The sequence below is a fragment of the Prunus avium genome, chromosome 1 (assembly GCF_965620075.1).
Source record: "Prunus avium chromosome 1, drPruAviu1.hap1.1, whole genome shotgun sequence".
NCBI classification, from domain to species: Eukaryota; Viridiplantae; Streptophyta; class Magnoliopsida; order Rosales; family Rosaceae; genus Prunus; species Prunus avium.
This window is the reverse complement of record NC_142284.1, coordinates 46,984,397-47,002,733: the sequence shown is the minus strand read 5'-3', so window position 1 is coordinate 47,002,733 and position 18,337 is coordinate 46,984,397. Positions and strand designations below refer to the sequence as shown.

General features: G+C 36.0%; 1 protein-coding gene across 4 annotated transcripts; it reads left to right on the top strand.

The window, feature by feature from the left end:
• The first annotated feature begins 10,615 nt into the window (after nucleotides 1-10,615).
• Nucleotides 10,616-17,102, top strand: LOC110767410 (ABC transporter E family member 2). Of its 4 annotated transcripts, none has more exons than XR_015832930.1 (13): nucleotides 10,616-10,870; nucleotides 11,518-11,634; nucleotides 12,335-12,420; nucleotides 12,517-12,614; nucleotides 12,695-12,812; nucleotides 12,921-13,010; nucleotides 13,817-14,121; nucleotides 14,234-14,429; nucleotides 14,512-14,697; nucleotides 14,793-15,062; nucleotides 15,191-15,366; nucleotides 15,568-15,840; nucleotides 15,963-16,102. XR_015832930.1 is itself a non-coding variant. In XM_021970942.2 (13 exons), the coding sequence occupies exons 2-12, from the start codon at nucleotides 11,532-11,534 to the stop codon at nucleotides 16,599-16,601; spliced, it is 1,818 nt and encodes a 605-aa protein (XP_021826634.1). In that variant the 5' UTR covers nucleotides 10,619-10,870; nucleotides 11,521-11,531; the 3' UTR covers nucleotides 16,602-16,614; nucleotides 16,692-17,102. The 4 variants fall into 4 exon arrangements, 2 of the variants coding, with proteins under 2 accessions (XP_021826634.1, XP_021826633.1); XM_021970942.2 differs by lacking the exons at nucleotides 15,191-15,366; nucleotides 15,568-15,840 and adding exons at nucleotides 16,482-16,614; nucleotides 16,692-17,102 and having other exon boundaries at nucleotides 10,619-10,870; nucleotides 11,521-11,634; nucleotides 15,963-16,208; XM_021970941.2 differs by lacking the exons at nucleotides 15,191-15,366; nucleotides 15,568-15,840 and adding exons at nucleotides 16,482-16,614; nucleotides 16,692-17,102 and having other exon boundaries at nucleotides 10,620-10,870; nucleotides 15,963-16,208.
• Nucleotides 17,103-18,337: the final 1,235 nt, after the last annotated feature.

The following is an 18,337-nucleotide window of genomic DNA, read 5'->3' as shown; positions in this document are numbered from 1 at the left end:
CAAATTGAATAGATCCAACTATACAATTTGGGCTTTGATGATCGAACTATATGCTATTTCACAAGGATAATTGGGTTACCTAACTAGTGACTATGATGCCCCATATTCCAAAGATCCACAATTTGGAAAGTGGAAAATTGTTGATGTTATCGTAAAAAGTTGGATGTTGCGCATTATGGAACCTAGTTTGTTGAATATGTTTACTTACCTATTGTTGTGCTCACAGGGTTTCTGTGTTCTGCTTTTATGTGTTGTGCTATGTGCCATATTTGTTAGGGTTTGCTCTTATGTTTCTGCTGTGAACTTTGATTTGGTTTGTCATGCGAAACATCTTTGTGCCAACTTAGGGGGAGTGTTAGTGAGTCCTTATTTAGTTAGGATTTTGGTTTCTTACTATGTTAGGTTTTTTGGTTACTACTTACCTATTATTTATTCAAATTATTTCATATTGTATCTAGGGTTAACTAATCTTCAATGTTATTGTCGAACAGTGACATAAGAGTAGTTTCATGTCAATATCGGACTTCAATGTTTTTACTGCGAACTTTGATTTGGTTTGTCAGTTGTTTTCACTCATGGTTTAGACAAGACATTCTCTACAGTTGTGACCTTCTCTACATTGTTTGATTGGGTTGATGTCAAGTATGGTGTTTTATGACTTGCTTGTTAAGTTGGGCATGTGAAACATCTTTGTGCCAACTTGAGGGAGAGTGTTAGAGTCCTTATTTAGTTAGGAATTTGGTTGCTTACTATGTTAGGTTTTTTGGTTACTACTTACCTATTTATTTATTCCTTTTATTTCATATTGTATTTAGGGTTAACTAATCTTCAATGTTATTGTCGAACAATGACATAAGAGTAATTTTGTAACAACCCGACAGTTAATTAATTTTTAATTATTAATTTATTCACGTAAAAGACTATTTTACCCCGCGAATAATTTATAAGGTTTAAAGTTGACTTTTTGATTGGAAAGTAATTTGGTAATTTCAATTATACCATTGCGTAGATCACGTTGAAATGAGTCCGTAGACACGTAGTGGGCTCAAATCCGAGTTGTATTGAGTAAAATACGATAAAGATACTAAAAAGGGCAAAATCGTAATTTTTCAAGGAATCAGATTTTTTTATAAAACTTTCTCTCTCTCTCTCTCTCTCTCTCTCTCTCTCTCTCTCTCCTCGTCGTCATCCCTCTCCCCCGACTACAAAAACGCAGCCACCGTTTCCGCCCACCGCAACCCACGGCGCCGGTACCAAAACAACCGACCACGTCCCGCCGTCACAACCCAGTCCACTCCTGCCACCAGCCGCCGCGTTTTTTTGCTAGAAAGCATGAAAAACCATCCGATTTTTGACAAAAACTTCCGGCCGTCGTTTTCTCTCCTCCGGCCACCAAATTGGACGTGTGAGGTATGCTTTCTCACCTATTTTCCATGCTCTAGCTGATGGTTGGGTAGGAATTGATCAATTTGTAGCCTAGGTACTTCGATTTTTTGAATCAAAGTTTTGGCCGGTTTTTGAATTGAAATTTCGGCCACTTCCGGCCATTTTTTCGGGGTAGGCCCAAGAACAAAAGTGGCTCCAATCGATGTCCTGAACCTAGGATAGGAAGCTTAGCCCTTGACTTTGAAGTTTTCCATCCGCCAGAATTTGATCAAGCCACCCACGCGCTGCCGACGCGTGGGCAATGTGTTGGGGCTACATTCTGTCCTAAAATGATCCTCGTGTTGTTATGAGCATGTTCGTGTTGTCATGAGCATGTAGGTGTGCTCAGATTCTAATTTGGATACCGTCTGAGCCTTGATCGAATTTCACCTATTGTGTGATTTCCGGATTTGATATGTTCGGACCGTTGGATCGAACTCAAATTCACGTAAGTTGTACCTCGTATTTCTAGGATTGTATAGGATTCGACAGATCGTGAATCGAAGTCTCAGATACCCCGAAATTGCGAACCCTAGGGTAAATAAACCGTAACTGTTCGATCATGCGATCGTGATCAATCCGACCGTCCGATTCGAACCAAACTTTCAAGACATGGCTATTAAAATATGTAGAACCTATAGAAATTCTCGTATTGACAAACCAATTAACTATTTAAATACATGTCTATATTTAATACATATACTTAGTAATTGAAAATGGATTTGTAGAATAAAGGGAAAATTTGTGACAAGTTTTGGATATGATTTTTCAAACCCACCACAGGAGTACCCCCTGGTTGCTTTGAAAACAATTTGTCATTTATAAATAATGTTCCACGAGTTTCAGGAATGCCTGAATCGTGTGGTGCGAGAAATGTGGCTCAGGCTGACTAATGGTCCCCTGCGGCCTGCAAGGAATGCAGCTCGGTTAACTTTGTGTTTCCAAGGCATGCGAGGATGGAATTTATGGATATATGGAATTGATGGAATAATACTGGAATTGACAGTAATAACGGAATTGACGAATCAGACATGGGGGTACGCCTAGGTGGAGAGAATTAAAGTTTTGAGTTCATTTTACTAGGAAAAGAGGAAAATATATATATTCCAGTTAAGTTTTGACGTGGTCAATGTTATTTTAATAAATTTTCTCGTTTTCCTACTTATCTATAATAAGTTCATTATAAATCTTTATATATATATGTGTGTGTGTGTGTGTGTGTGTTTATAATTGGGTATTATATATATGTAAGTTTCGAAGAAAGGGATAAAAGCGTTTTCGGCAGTTGATTATTTTACTCTTTATTTCTTTTATTTTTATTTTTATTTTTATTTTCATCTTTGTTTTCATTATATATATATATATATATATATATATATATATATATATATATATATATTAATCTAAGCCGGTTAAACATAATTGATTTATGAATTAGAGGAAGTTCAGTGAGTGGCTTGCTTATGCTCTGAGCATGAACTGTTCTGGGAAATTGGAAAAGTTGAAAAGTATATATTTTAGAACTACATGTTGCTTGATCCCTGGTTTGGGGTACGTAGGCAACCTAGAGTTAATAGGTGCAACCACAAGATCAAGTGATTATGGAAAAGCTGTCCAGTTAAATTAATTTGAAATTTGTTAATGCACTTATGTTGTTTCAAAGGTTTGGACCAATTTCAGTTGGTAGAACAATTTATCTGATTTTAAAAGACCCAATGTAATGATAGGGTTGTAAAGTTTGTTTCACGCCATTGAGATTCTGCAGTTTTTATGTTTATTATTTCAAGACTTATAATAGAAAACTAAGGTATTTCTTTTGCACTCGAAAATTTGTTGAGGTTGTTAGGGGTTGATTGAGAAGTTTCAACACTTGAGGAAAGTTTATAAATTCTTTATTATCATCCTTACCTATGAGCCTAACCTGATATTATTCTCATTAAGTGGCGAGTATGGTGTATATGTCAGCCCCGTTTATTTGTACATGTACTGTTTTGCTTAGCCTGTCTTGATTATATCATGTTAGTATCTTTGGACTTTGATATGTGACGTATGTTTGATTGTATGGATTCCATTTTTGATACATGTTGAGTGAAAGGGGGATACTTAGATTACTTGTTGTATAGGGGGAATTTGGGGAATGATCAAATTACAGGGGAGAATCTGTCGAATTTTCGGCAGAAGTCGAACTTGAAATAAACTTTAAACTCTAGCTAGAAGGGCAATTTAGTCATTCGTGCCCAGCACCCACCAGGTGTCGGACACGCACATGGTTCAGCTCGGATTTCAAAGTGGAATTTGGGTCGGGTCCTGTCAAATTTCATGTCACTGTTGGACTTCAATGTTATTGTGGGACAATGGCATCAAAGTAATTTCATGTCACTGTCGGATTAGACCTTTCCAAACGAATATAAGTCTATGCTGACAAAAATTTCATCTGAAGAGGTTATTTTTTCTTTTTTAAAATATAAAATTAGTTTATTTACTATTTCATCACGAGAGGTTATATATATATATATATAATTAGTTTCTTTCAAGTTTTTTTTTCATCAACTTCTTTAGTTTAATATAAGAAATTAAGTAATATCTTAGCCTTCTTTAGTCCACAAAATAATTTAAAATAAATAATTAATACTTATAAACTAATTTATAAAATTAATTAAAATATTTAAATACTAATTATTCACTAAATAGCAGGTATTTCAATTGTTGTTTGATATTACAAGTTATTCCTTCCACTTGAATGATCAACATGTCATTTTTATCTTGTTTCTTGTTTCAAATATAGTCGTACGTATTTTTCAATAATACATATGTGTTCTGCACATGTCTTAAAGACTCGGTAAAGTTCACGTTTTTAAAAAGCAACGTACAATACTCGTATTATATAGGTACGTACATATTTTTCATGTTTAATACATGTATTTATTACAAAATTTTCAATAAGACACACAAAATTCATGTATTATACATATAATTCTCACATATTATTGAATAAAAATAATATACATTAAAAAAATTTAAAAATAATATAGTGGTCGAACATTTAAGTTGTAATTTGCCAAAATTTTGTCGAATAAAACACATACGTATTTTATTCATATTGTTCCAATTCCGTATTTTACTAACTATGAATGAATGTATAGCTGCGTGGCTATACTTGGTTTTTTTTTCACCTATACTCGTTGTTTATTAATTTTTAATTTTTTAAAATAGTATCGCTGCGCGGATATACCCAGTTTTTAAATTTTTTTTAAAAATAGTATAGCCGATCGGCTATAATTGTTTTTCCTTAATTTTTTTTTTAAAAAATCGTACAGCCGCACGGCTTTACTTTTTTGGCACGTGGTGCATAGGCGCTAGCGCGGGTTTTTTTAATATATATAAATAGTGTAGCCGGGCGGCTATACCCGGTTTTTAAAATAGTATAGCTGACGGCCATACTCAGTTTTATTAATGTTTCTAACAATAATAGTGTAACCGACACAGATTGTCTTTTATAAATAGTATAGCCGTGCGACTATACTATGTAAATATATTCGTTCAACAAAATATTTTAGATTAACTTCTCTTCAAATCATGCCGGCAAAAATTTACCGGATTTTAAAAATAGTCATTGCCGTTAAAAAATTCATTTAAAATTTTAAAAATAATTAAGTTCTATTTACAAAGAAAACAAATATGAATTAAAATAACAAATTTTTTAAAAAAATATCTGGAAACTAGGCAGCCTCTATATCCGTCTCTCATGCCACCACCACCACCCAACCCACAGCACAACCACCATGAGCAGTCCCAGCCACCACCCTATTTTCTCTCTCTCACTATCTCTGTTTTTCAATTGTCGAATCCTTACATGGCAACCAAGTTCTTCAGTTACTTTTTGTTGATTCTTTTGCTCTACTTCACATTCATTGCAGTAAAGTGCCCGACCTTTTAATATTGTTTGTACCATATCTGACCCTCCACTCGTACAACGACACGTGGATCTCATAAACTCGCCCAAGCACCCAAGGCCTCGGACAATCGGCATAGGCTACTGATGATATTGTCTCAAAGCAGCAAAAGATCATTACAGGGCCCAACACAGCCTACAATCGGTATCCCCTACCGATTCTGCAGAATCAACCTCGAAGCACCCGCCTGAAATATCTAAGGACTCGTGTCAACCTCATAGGGCCCTCCCACGAGTCCCACATCGAAAATGAGCGCTAAGAGCATACTAAATGCCCTCTATAAGTATGCCCCTCCCACTACAATACAGGGGTAAGACTTTTCAGCTTGACTTTTATACTACTATATAGTCAACAGCAAGAGCTCTTAAAAACAATCTTACTCGAGCATCGGAGGGTCTTAGGCTGGTTCCACACCGGTTCCATAGACTTTACGAGCTTCGCTTATCTTCTATTCAGGATCAGCATCCAAGGACAGGAAGAATCGGCATCCAACACCCAATCGATCTCTTGATCGTCCATCCCACTTGTAAGTTGCACTCATCTCTATCTATTCAAGATTTAGCATCAACAAATATCATGAGTACAACAATTGAAGGTTTCCTTGATGAGTTATCTCTTGGAGAAGCCATCAAAGAATCGGGCCCTAGCCTAGGTGAGCATGGGCGGAGCTATTCACATGCCTGAAGTGGCCTTGGCCCCCCTTCCATCTTCTCATCTCCTTTACTGTATGGAGAGTATATGCATAGGTTACATAAAAAAAAAATCTCATAATTTTAAGCTTGTGCCCCCCCTCTCTTCAAACATCAAACTCTACCTCCGCCACTACAGGTGAGGGGCACAAATTTATGAACCAACAAACCCTTGGAGGGATAAAGAAATCTGGCCCGAGCCCTCCCTTCCCTCTCCGATCTATCCTACCTACCCACCCCACAACTCCTCCATCCCTCCTCCATCCCTTTTTCCTCTTTCTTTCTCTCTCCTTTTTTCCATCCCACCCACCCCCACAAAAATATGAGTGAAATAAAGATTCAACATCAATATTAGCAGGCAACTGATGGTTGTGGTGTTGGGTTGGGTGGCGGCAGCAACATGAGAGAAAAAGGATACATAGTCTGTTGGATTTCCATAATTTCTTATTTATTTATTTTATTTTGTGATTTGTATTTGTGGGGGTCTTTTTGTTCCAGCAGCCTGACGAATGGGCTTGGGCTGCTGTAAGAGGAAAGCGAACAAAAGAACCTCCTGAAGCCTGAGTTCGAGCACCAGACTCCCAAAAGAATTCTTAAAAGACTTGTTGAGGCCTTAGAAGAATGCGTTTGGGTTCTTTTCACTAATGACCATAAGAATGTATTAAATTCGTTGATGACTTAGCGTGAGGAGCTTGTGGCATAGGAGCTCAGCTTTCACGAGTTTAGCAATTTGAGAGAGAGAGAGAGAGAGCAAGGCATGAGCTTCCTACAGAGGACAGAAATTAACACTAGGGCAGAGAAAAATTAGAAGGATTTTATCTTAGGGGAAGAGGAAAACAACGGAGGAAGAAGATTGGGTAGCTTGAGTAAGTTTCAGATTGCTTGACAAAGCTTGGTCGAGCTCTGAAAACTAGGTTGGTTTTCTGGGTAGCTAATGTCCTCTTTTATAGCCACGAAGAACCCTAATTTTGGCTTAGTTTTTCCCCATCTTTCATTGTTTCGTCCCACTATATCTTCTTTGGTGAATTTCTCCCTTTCAAAGCGCATGGGTAAGGAACCCTTCATGGTTCCAAGGGTTTGACGCAGCTGGACCTCCCCCATGAGGGTGAGGCGCCACCTGCTTTTCTTATCAGTTTTCAAGATGGAACTCACAGAGGAAAAGAGAGATGGAGGGAGTTGTTTGTCCACTGGGTATTTCTTCTACATACATGGGTTTCCTTTGGTTCTTGCGATGGTTCCTTGTTGCTCACATGGGAGTTCTGATATGGGTGGAGCTCGATGTTGAATTTCTTATGAAACGCTGGGCTGGGCTTTGTGTATAGCATTGGGGTTGTTGATGCTCTTCTTTCCAGCGGCCCGCATGCTTTCGTCCAGCTGCTGGAAGTGGCTTATTTGTTTTTGGGCATTCTAACTACCGTGGATTTTCCTAAGTACTACAGCAGCCTATGGGATATTCTCCTAAGGCATTGGACCTCATTCTTCTCTCTCATGCTAACCCATGTACTTGGGCCCGGGGAATGGGCCTGAGTTTTAGTGCCCCCAAGTGGCCTAAAACTTCCATTCCTCGGTCCCTCAATGGGCCCCGTGAGCGCTCGTACCCATCCATACCACAACCTTCTTAGCAAGCCCCGGATAATTACGTGGCTTGGGCCCACTTGAGCTTGTAGCATGGCATGATGGCATCGCGTGTTGATGTGTCGCGCTTGTGCCCGAGTTTTATTGCACCATATTAAACCAACATCGAATTAAATGGCACCGGATAGGTTTATGGGTGCGAATTTATGAAGCCGTTGCGTTTTTGGCATGCTTGCTTGGCGTGATGCGTGGCCCGTGGCTTGTGTAGGCGTATCCTACAATTTCCATTATGCCCTAATCGAGTTCCTTTTGCGATTAATCATTTGTGCTGGGCCGAGAATAAGCTTGGGCCTAGCCCCCTGGATTTTTGGGCCTCAACAGTATTAATATTATAAACTAAACTTAACAATTTTTTATTATTAATTTTTAAACTTTAATGAATTTTTTTAACGGTAATTTAACATAATGGACAACATTGGTTAATGGAGTAAAACACGGGGACTAAATTTGCCAAATGTGTAAAACACATGGACCACTTTAACATTTAAGCCTTTTTTAAAAATAAGTGGGATCCTTTTTTTCTTTTAAATTTTTTCCCCGATTTTTGTTTATCGATAAGAATAGTTTAGAGCATTATCCATTACTGTTAGGCCATTACTTGAGTCTTTATTGTCCCCTTTTGATTTTTTACTTTTCCAGAGTTATTACCCGTATAAACAATTTAGCACTTTCACGTTTAATAATGTATTATACACATACGTACGTATTTTTCAATAATACATTCGTGTTCTGCACACGTCTTAAAGACTCGATAAAGTTCATATTTTTTAAAAAGCAAACATACAATACTCGTATTATACAGGTACATACGTATTTTTCATGTTCACACAAAATTCACGTATTATACAAATAAAATAAAATATATTAAAATATATATATAATGGATGAACATTTAAGTTGTAATTTGCAAAAATTTTGCCAAATAAGACACGTACGTATTTTATTCGTATTTTTCCAGTTCCATATTTTACCAACTATGAATGAATGTACAGCCGCGCGACTATACTAGGTTTTTAAAAAAAATTTAAAAATAGTATAGCCATGCGGCGTTACTGTTTTGACACATGGCACCTAGACGCTAGGCGGGTCTTTATTAATATATATAAATATTATAGCCGTGCGGCTATACCCGGTTTTTTAAAATTTTTGTTTAAAAATAGTATTGCCGGTCGGCTATACTCGGTTGTATTAATGTTTGTAAAAAATAATAGTATAGTCGCGCGACTATACCCATTTTGACACATGTTGTTTTTTATAAATAGTATAGGTGTGCGGCTATAAGCGATGTTGTTAACTTTTTTATTATAAAATAGTATAGCCATGCGGCGTTTCTGGTTTTTGTTTGTTTTAATAAATAGTATCCGGCTATACTATTTTATTTATAAAAAAAAGGGCTATACTCTGTAAATATATTCGTTCAGCAAAAGATTTTAGATTAACTTCTCTTCAAACAATACTAGCAAAAATTTATCGGATTAGACCTCTCTCAATGAATATAATTCTATGCAAATAAGATTTCGTCGAGAGAGGTCTAATCTGACAAAGTCTTGCCGGCACAGACCTTTATCGGTGAAATTTTGTCAAGAGAGGTTATTATAATTTTTTAAAATATAAAATTAGTTTCTTTTAAGTTTTTTCTTTCGCCAACTTCTTTAGCTTAATATATGAAATTAAGTAATATCTTAGCCATCTTTAGTCCACAAAATAATTTAAAATAATTAATTACTACTTATCAACTAATTTATGAAATTAATTAAAATATTAAAATATTAATTAGTCACTAAATAGCATGTATTTCAATTGTTGTTTGATATTACAAATTATTCCTTCCACTTGAATGATCAACATGTCATTTTTATCTTGTTTCTTGTTTTTATTTGTTTAGTAAAGGATTTTACATTAACTTATCTTCATATCACGTGGCTATACTTTGTAAATATATTCGAATATTTTAAAAGTAATATCTTAATCTTTTTTAATTACTTTAATTAGCAATTATGTGTTAATTATTATTTCTTTAGAGAATAATTAGTATTTAAATATTTTATTAATTTCATCAATTACTTAATAAATAATAAATAATAAATATAAATTATTTTGTGGACTTTGCTTTTTATTTTTATTTTATACAAAATTAGTTTGTTTAGTTTAATATTTGCAATTAAGTAATATCTTAGACTTTTTAAATTATATTAATTATTATTTATGTTTTAATTATTCTTATTTAATGAATAATTAGTATTTAAGTATTTTAATTAATTTAATAAATACTAATTAATTATATTTAGTTATCTTAAAAAAATTTGTGGACTTTAAAATTATTTTTCATATCATAATATATTTTTAAAATAGCTTCAATTATTAGAAAATTATTTTAGTATTCCAAAAATGGTTTTAAAATAGTAACATAGAGTAGGCTTATAGCTGGGGTTTGACCCTTGAGAACGGTTTTGGAACAAGTTCAAAAGCTATTTGCTGAAAAAATTATTAAATAACGCGAGGAAAAAATTATGGAAATTATTAAATGACGCGAGAAATTTTCGAGATTAATTTCCGCCAAAAAAGGCTTCAATTTCACAATTTCTATTGAGCATATGAATTTATTTTTCCCGTAATTTCTGTTATTTACAAAATTCGACATATATAAATCTAATTAATTTTCAAGCATTTAAATTTTGGATATCTAAATTCTGTCATTTAAGAATTCTATGCAATTTTTATCTCCTTCATCCAAGGTTGTAGTTTTGGTTTCCCTCACTCAATATCAATTGTTTAAAAATATTGTTAATGGAGGCGAAATAAAACTCTCAATTGAAAGACCAACCAAATAAAACTTTAGACTTTCAATTGCACGTGGCGTTGTATCAGTACTGGTTCTATACTTTTTGGAATAGAACCGGTCGCACCCAACTAGTGAGCTTTCTGAAACTCATTAGGGTTCTCTACTCTACTCTCACACCCAAAAATTTTCCTCTCTGTCGCAGCTCAGGCCGCCGCACGCATCCGCCTCTCTTCTTCTAGTCTCTATCATAAGCTCAGCGTCCTCGAATCTCTCTCTAATCTCAGCCTCATCGCTTCCCTCTTTCTCATCCGATCATTGGCGTCAGCTCCTTCGAATCTTGGGGCTGCGGCGTTGTCAATTTCCAGTGCTTCATCCGACTAGATTCGGTATGTGCTTGCCAATTTTATCTAATTTTAGGGTTTGTTCTGTGAATTTTAACTTAGGGTTTTTAGAAAATTATTTTGGGGGCTTCGGTTTTAATTAGGGAGTTTATGTATTCTAAGTTAAATTCAAAGGATTCATAGCCTAATTTAGGGTTTAGCTGTACTAAAAACTGAATTAGACTTTAGTTTGAATTTCAGTTGGGGTTTTGGTTTAAATTAGGGTTTTGAGAAAATTGAATTGGGGCTTAGCTGATTAATTGGGGTTTAAATTCGATCTGGGGTTCAGTGATTATTTGGAGTGAAAAATTCAATTAGAGTTACGCTGCTGCTGCTTCTGTTTATTTTCAATTGGGAATTATTATTGGCAATTGGTTTGTATTGAGTGTTCATGAGTGGTATGATGATTTACTATTTACTGACTATATGTAATTTAGTAATGTCTGCATATTTGTAATTTTGGGTTTATATGTAGACAAAGAAAGAGAGCAGATGTCTCTAATCTCGTGTTATATGTAATTTGATGGTTTACTGATTACATGTACTATTACCTAATATAGACAAAGTAAGAGAGCAGATGTCTCTTATCTCTTGTAATGTCAGTGTGCATTTGATCCTTTGCTTAATTTGATCAGTCGATTTACTGTGGATAGAAGAAGATTAGGAGATGGCAGATCGGTTGACCCGTATAGCAATAGTGAGCTCCGACAGATGCAAGCCTAAGAAGTGCCGCCAGGAATGCAAGAAGAGCTGTCCTGTCGTCAAGACTGGTATATTATAATTCCCTTTCTTTCTTATATTATTTATTGTATTTTATATGTAATATATATATGTCTGTTTCTATTCATAAAGAAGATAAATTCGGGATTAATTGAATTGCTCGAGATAATGGTTCTTTTGTTTTCACAAAAACAAGCATATCTTTTCTTGTTTCTTGAGATATGATATTGCTATTATGTATATGTGTGATGCATAATCCTCATTACTTGGATTCCTCAGCTGGTTGTTTGTTATGTGAACTGTTATTTATCCTCAAACGTAGTATTCCTTTTCAAATCGTTATGGAAGCTACTTGTGATGGGAGTATGTCTTGATGATCATGTTAAGTAACTGTAAGGAAATAATGGAAATAGAATGCCTCCTGCAAGGAGAAATACCCAGAAACTTTATTAAGCTCGAAGCTAGCTATTCAAAGGGATTACATGGTATATGAAACCAAACAAAGATTCTAAGAAAGGTTACTCAAAATACAGACATGAGCTCCTGCACATAGTGAGGCGGCTCCACACACACACACACACATGTATATATAATATTTCTGTATTGACGAGTTCTTGTCATGCATTATTGTAGCGCTATGTTTACTTCTATATAAATGAGCTGCTTTTTGAATTATCTTGTCTTGACTCAGACTTGATTTAAATGGTTGACCCTTATACAAATATACGATCTTACCTGATTAATCTGCAGGTAAACTATGTATCGAGGTTGCCCCTGCATCCAAGATTGCTTTTATCTCAGAAGAATTGTGCATTGGGTGTGGTATCTGTGTTAAGGTCTGTAGAAAGTGTTGTTACTGTCATTTTTCTTGTTCTATACACTAGTCATGTTTTAAAGGCATTCTTTGGACTCTATACCATCTGATGATGCAGAAATGCCCATTTGAAGCAATCCAAATTATCAACTTGCCAAAGGATTTAGACAAAGATACAACACATCGTTATGGGCCTAACACTTTCAAACTACACAGGTTAGTTCCTCATCGCATTATATGGAAGTGATCACTTAAGCATTTATGTGGTTTGGGATAACAGAAATTTACAATTTCAGGTTACCAGTCCCAAGGCCAGGGCAAGTACTTGGTTTGGTTGGAACTAATGGCATTGGGAAGTCAACTGCCCTCAAAGTTTTGGCTGGAAAGTTGAAACCAAATTTAGGTCGTTTCAATGTAATACATCTTACAAAACTTCCCCCTTCTCTGATAAGTATATCATTTTTTTCAAGTTGGTTTTGGTGCATTCTTTGATTATGTTATCTTGCTCTCTTTTTTCGGCAGAATCCTCCAGATTGGCAGGAAATTTTGACCTACTTTCGAGGATCTGAGTTGCAGAATTATTTTACACGTATCCTGGAAGACAATTTGAAGGTACCTTTCGATTTGATGCTCATAATGTTTCATATGGAATTGGAAATGAGTTTAACTTTTTAGACAAACGTTTTGGACATTTAATGCATGTTTTTTTTATTATACACAGTTATGTTTATTTATCTTTCTCTTTTTTTGGCTTTCTATTTGGTTTGTGTTTTAGTTGTCTTGGTAGTTAATTTGAATGATGCACATTGACTCAATTACCTTAGCAACTAGCTGAGGCTGTAAAGATCGTTATGGGTAGTCTCTAACTCCGGTTAATCGGGTTGAAGACCCAGATACCTCAAGTTGTTGCAAGAAAAGGTTAAACATATTTATTTTAGAACTATGACTTTGAATATCACTATGTATGAACTCAGTGGCTTACTTTACAGTACTACAGAGCTAAGTTGTGGTGGTATCTCCTAGTGCTTGCTATTCAAGGTAGTTCATAGGCTGCTTCCGGTACTGGGTGGGTGATCTTAATGCCATTAATGGGATGGTCAAGATATAGTTGAACATAAACAATTTGGTGAATGGAAATATTATTTGCATCTCATGATAATGAATTTAAGACAGAAATGCCTAGCAGTATGATACTTGAAAAAAATGCTTAATGCAGTATATGAACCATGTTCAGTGCCTCTTCTGGCCTAATAATTTCAGATTTTTTTTTATATAAAAGGGTTTAGTCTAGACAAACAACATTGCATGCATTTCAATTTTTTGGCCATCATTGGTTGTGTCTAACACTTATATTGTTTTATGTAATATTTTTGTCTTCCTGTTAATTGCATTTTTGTAATTCTATTTTCATTTAACAGGCCATTATAAAGCCCCAGTATGTTGATCACATTCCAAAAGCAGTTCAAGGAAATGTTGGGGAGGTGCTCAACCAGAAAGATGAAAGGGATATGAAGGAAGAACTGTGTGCTGATCTTGAGCTGAACCAGGTTATAGATCGTAATGTAGGGGATTTATCAGGTGGGGAGCTTCAAAGATTTGCGATTGCTGTGGTTGCCATACAGAATGCAGAGATATATATGTTTGACGAACCTTCAAGTTATCTTGATGTGAAACAGAGGCTTAAAGCAGCCCAAGTTGTCCGATCTTTGCTCAGGCCTAATAGGTCTATTTTTTTATATTTGACTTCCTTCAAATTTTCATTTGCACGTTTGTATTGGATTTCTTGATTGTCTTCTTGCATCTTTACTAATAGTTATATATCCTTGTATTTTCAGCTATGTAATTGTTGTGGAGCATGATCTTAGTGTCTTGGATTACTTATCAGACTTCATTTGCTGTTTATACGGGAAACCGGGTGCATATGGAGTTGTAACTCTTCCTTTCTCAGTTAGAGAAGGAATTAACATCTTCTTGGCCGGATTTGTTCCTACAGAAAATCTTAGGTTCCGGGATGAATCTCTGACCTTTAAGGCAAGATTATAAATTTTGTCCATGAAATGCTCCTTTGACTTATCAGTACTTTGTGATTCACTTTTTTTGTTTCCTTTACTAGGTTGCTGAGACTCCACAGGAAAGTGCTGAGGAAATTGAGACATATGCACGATATAAATACCCATCTATGACTAAAACTCAGGGAAACTTTAGGCTTCGTGTTGTTGACGGAGAATTCACGGATTCTCAAATTATTGTTATGCTGGGTGAGAATGGAACAGGGAAGACAACGTTTATCCGTATGCTGGTATTCATTCCTTTGATTTCTTTCTTTTTAAAATTAAGTCATAATCACTTTGCAGCTTGAGACATTGAGTTAGCATACACTTGTCCAATTTGCAGGCTGGTCTATTGAAACCTGATATTGTAGAAGATTCCAATGTGGAGATACCTGAATTCAATGTTTCTTACAAACCCCAGAAAATCAGTCCAAAATTTCAATCCACTGTCAGACACTTGTTACATTCAAAAATTCGTGATTCATATACCCATCCCCAGTTCATGTCAGATGTGATGAAGCCTCTTCTTATTGAACAATTGATGGATCAAGAAGTTGTGAATCTCTCTGGTGGAGAGCTGCAAAGGGTTGCATTATGCCTATGCCTCGGGAAGGTAAGTGCTTGGTTGAGCTTTTTCATGTGTCTCGGTTATGAATTTCAGAAGCCTGAAATTTTCAAGAAACATTATTTTTTGATTTCCTGTTGTAGAAATCAGTAGTGTTGGCTTTTCCTTATTTTCAGCCTTGCAAGTATAGTAGGAAGGGAGATGTTGGGTTCTTGATGTGAATTAATAAAATGGGCCTTTGTTTCTTGGGATGGATCCCTTTCAACACTTTACGGTACCCACCCCTTGTATTTGATGCCTTGGATGCATCTGAGTAGGCTGGAATTGATTGTGTTTGGAAGTTGGGAATGGGGTAAGGGTGTTCTCTTTTCTTTTTTCTCTAACGTAAGTATTGGGGGATTGCCATTGTCCCCGACTAAAAGCAAGTATCTGCCATTTCGTTTGAGTTTTTCAGTCCTCGAACAATATCATGACCGCATGTTTGAGTTTTTCCATGCATCTGTTTTGATCCCTGCATTTGGTTTTCGTTTTTCTTTTTTATCATTTGATGCAGGAAGGCGATTACTTGTAGTTTTGTGTTGTTCTAACTGGTGAAAGTGCAAGAATATTCGAGAACTATAAGGGAGTGGGAGTGGACGAGTTATGGGATAGAGTGAAGTTTTGGGCTGCTTTCTGGGCATCAACTTCCCTCGCTTTTAAGGATATACCCTACCCTATAATTATGCGCAACTTGTTGGCTCTAGTTTCTTAGGGGCTGGTCTGGGTTTTAGATGTTTCTTTTTGGGTTGCTTGGCTTTGTGGTTTTCCTCTGGCCTTGCTTCTTTTGGTTGTGTTTCTTTTGGCCTTTGTTTTTGACACTTTTCTTTGAATCCAATTCGTTTCTATTCAAAAAAAAAAAAGTGCATGCGGATCAGCTTTAACTGATACATTTTATTTTTCTTAATGCAGCCTGCAGATATCTATCTTATAGATGAACCCAGTGCCTATCTTGATTCTGAGCAGCGTATTGTTGCTTCAAAAGTCATAAAGAGGTTTATCCTACATGCTAAGAAAACTGCATTTGTGGTTGAACATGACTTTATTATGGCTACCTACTTGGCAGATAGAGTTATTGTCTATGAGGGGAAGCCATCAATTGATTGTGTTGCAAATTCTCCACAGTCATTATTGACTGGGATGAATCTCTTCTTATCTGTAAGTGTTGCAACTTCTTCTTCTTTTCAGTCAATTATTTTGACATCCTACTATGAAGAGGGAGAGTAGCGTGTGATAATAGGAATATAATTTTGAAATTGGTCATTCTTTGTGCATAATCACAACTTCCTCCTGCTAACTGGTGTTATTTGTACCTCCACTCTGAAAATGAGTCTTAAAAGGGATAAGCTGTTAGAAACCTAAATAGCATGTTATTGGAACTGCTCTCTCTCCACAAGTAATTTTCATTGATTTTTGGAATGCTGCATGCAGCATCTTGATATCACATTTCGACGTGACCCCACTAACTACCGCCCAAGAATCAACAAATTGGAGTCAACGAAGGATAGAGAACAAAAAGCTGCTGGATCCTATTATTACTTGGATGATTGATATAACCACGAAGGTATGCTTCATTCGTTACTCTGTTTATTCCATGTTTGTTTTGGCATCTTTGATATTTACTGGTGTTCTACTTTGCAGTTTTGGCCAAATTTAGAGGGCTTCAATATGATCTAATAATGGAATCCCGGCTGAGTCATGACATGCTGACAAATGATGGGAGGTCCTTTGTCTGTGAAGAGGTGATGTTTGTTTACCAGTGAGTTTCCGTGAATGAGAGTTTCCAGGCCCTTCCGTATTGTTGCTAGCTGAGTACATGATGCCCTATGTGTGCTTGCACCTATCCCAATTTTGTTAAAATTTGTCTCTGGGCGACGGAATCTAAATGTACAATGGTCTCTCATAGTATCAATTTTTCTTACTTTTTGATTGACTTTTGTGCTTCCGGGGTTTATGTAACTTTTGTCTCTGCCATTATGATTTTTAGTTTTCACACCAGAAATGCATGGGTGTTTTAACTCTGAATTAAAAGAAGGTTGCTTCATATGTGCACATGAGGGGTTTGATTGATTGGCAGGATTTGATGAACCACCTTTTCTGACTGCACACAGGAGGTACCACTCTCCTGCCATGTTTGTCTGGTGAAGTGCCAAACGAAAAATCTGAAAAGATGTGGATAATAGATATTTTATTGTCTTGTCTGGTGTATGATTGAATTGGATTATGATTATATGGTTATACTTACGGTCCTTTGGATTAGATATTTTACCACATGAATTATGATGATGCAAACTCGTTATATTAGATTACGGTCCTTTGTTTGTACCCGAGTCCCGACTTGGGAGATTTTTATTTGTACCAACCGACCAAGTGTGTTGATTTCCCTATTTTAAGTTTTGTTTGTATTTTTTTTTATTTTATAAAAGTAATCTCCTAATTTCTTAAATCCCCTAGTAATCTTTTTAAATTCTTGATTTGAAATGGTCTGGTCTGGTCAGGTCAAAAAAATTCCTTCATATCGGAGAAGTGTTGTGTGAGTCCATCTAAAAGAGCCATGATCGCACTCTCTCCTTGTAAAAGAGGCGTTGACAGAGCCGATAAGCATTTTCTTTGTAATAATCAGAACTCTTGTCTTGTCCTCCAATTAATCTCTTGTAGTCTGGATATGCGATATGCAACAACTATGAAGATGGAGGAGGAGGAGGAGAGAGGGCTTCATCAACCATGCCCAACTTTCTGTCCTTGAATAACAAATACCTCAATTATGTGTTTTTTTTTAATAGGGGAGAGGGTTTACACAAACATTCTTGGATGCTTGGGGGGTTTTAAACTTCTGCCCACAGAACTTGACACCAAAGAGTTCAACCAACTGAGCTCTATACCTATTGGCGAACGCTAGCAATATTCTCTCTTCATTTTGTTTTTCTGCTGAACGCCAGCAATATTAATGTGCTCTTAGTTTGAAAGAAGAAGTGAACAATGTACGTACTCATAGGCAGCTCCAACGATACTGGTACTTTTAATAATGTGTTAGTTGTTTAATGTTTGTCGAGTTAGAGAGAGTTCGATTCCAATTTCCATACCATGATGGATTAATTGGATGATGCAGATGCAGATGCAGCCCTGACCTGAGTGAGTTGGAACTTGAGAACCGACATGGAGATGAGACACCGCTTCCTTCCGCTGCTTATATATATTTTCCATGCGCTTGTGTGGGGAGCTAGATCAGCTTTTAAACTGGACTTTGCCTGCACCATGCATCCGTCTTGTGTACAATTAAGTTAAGA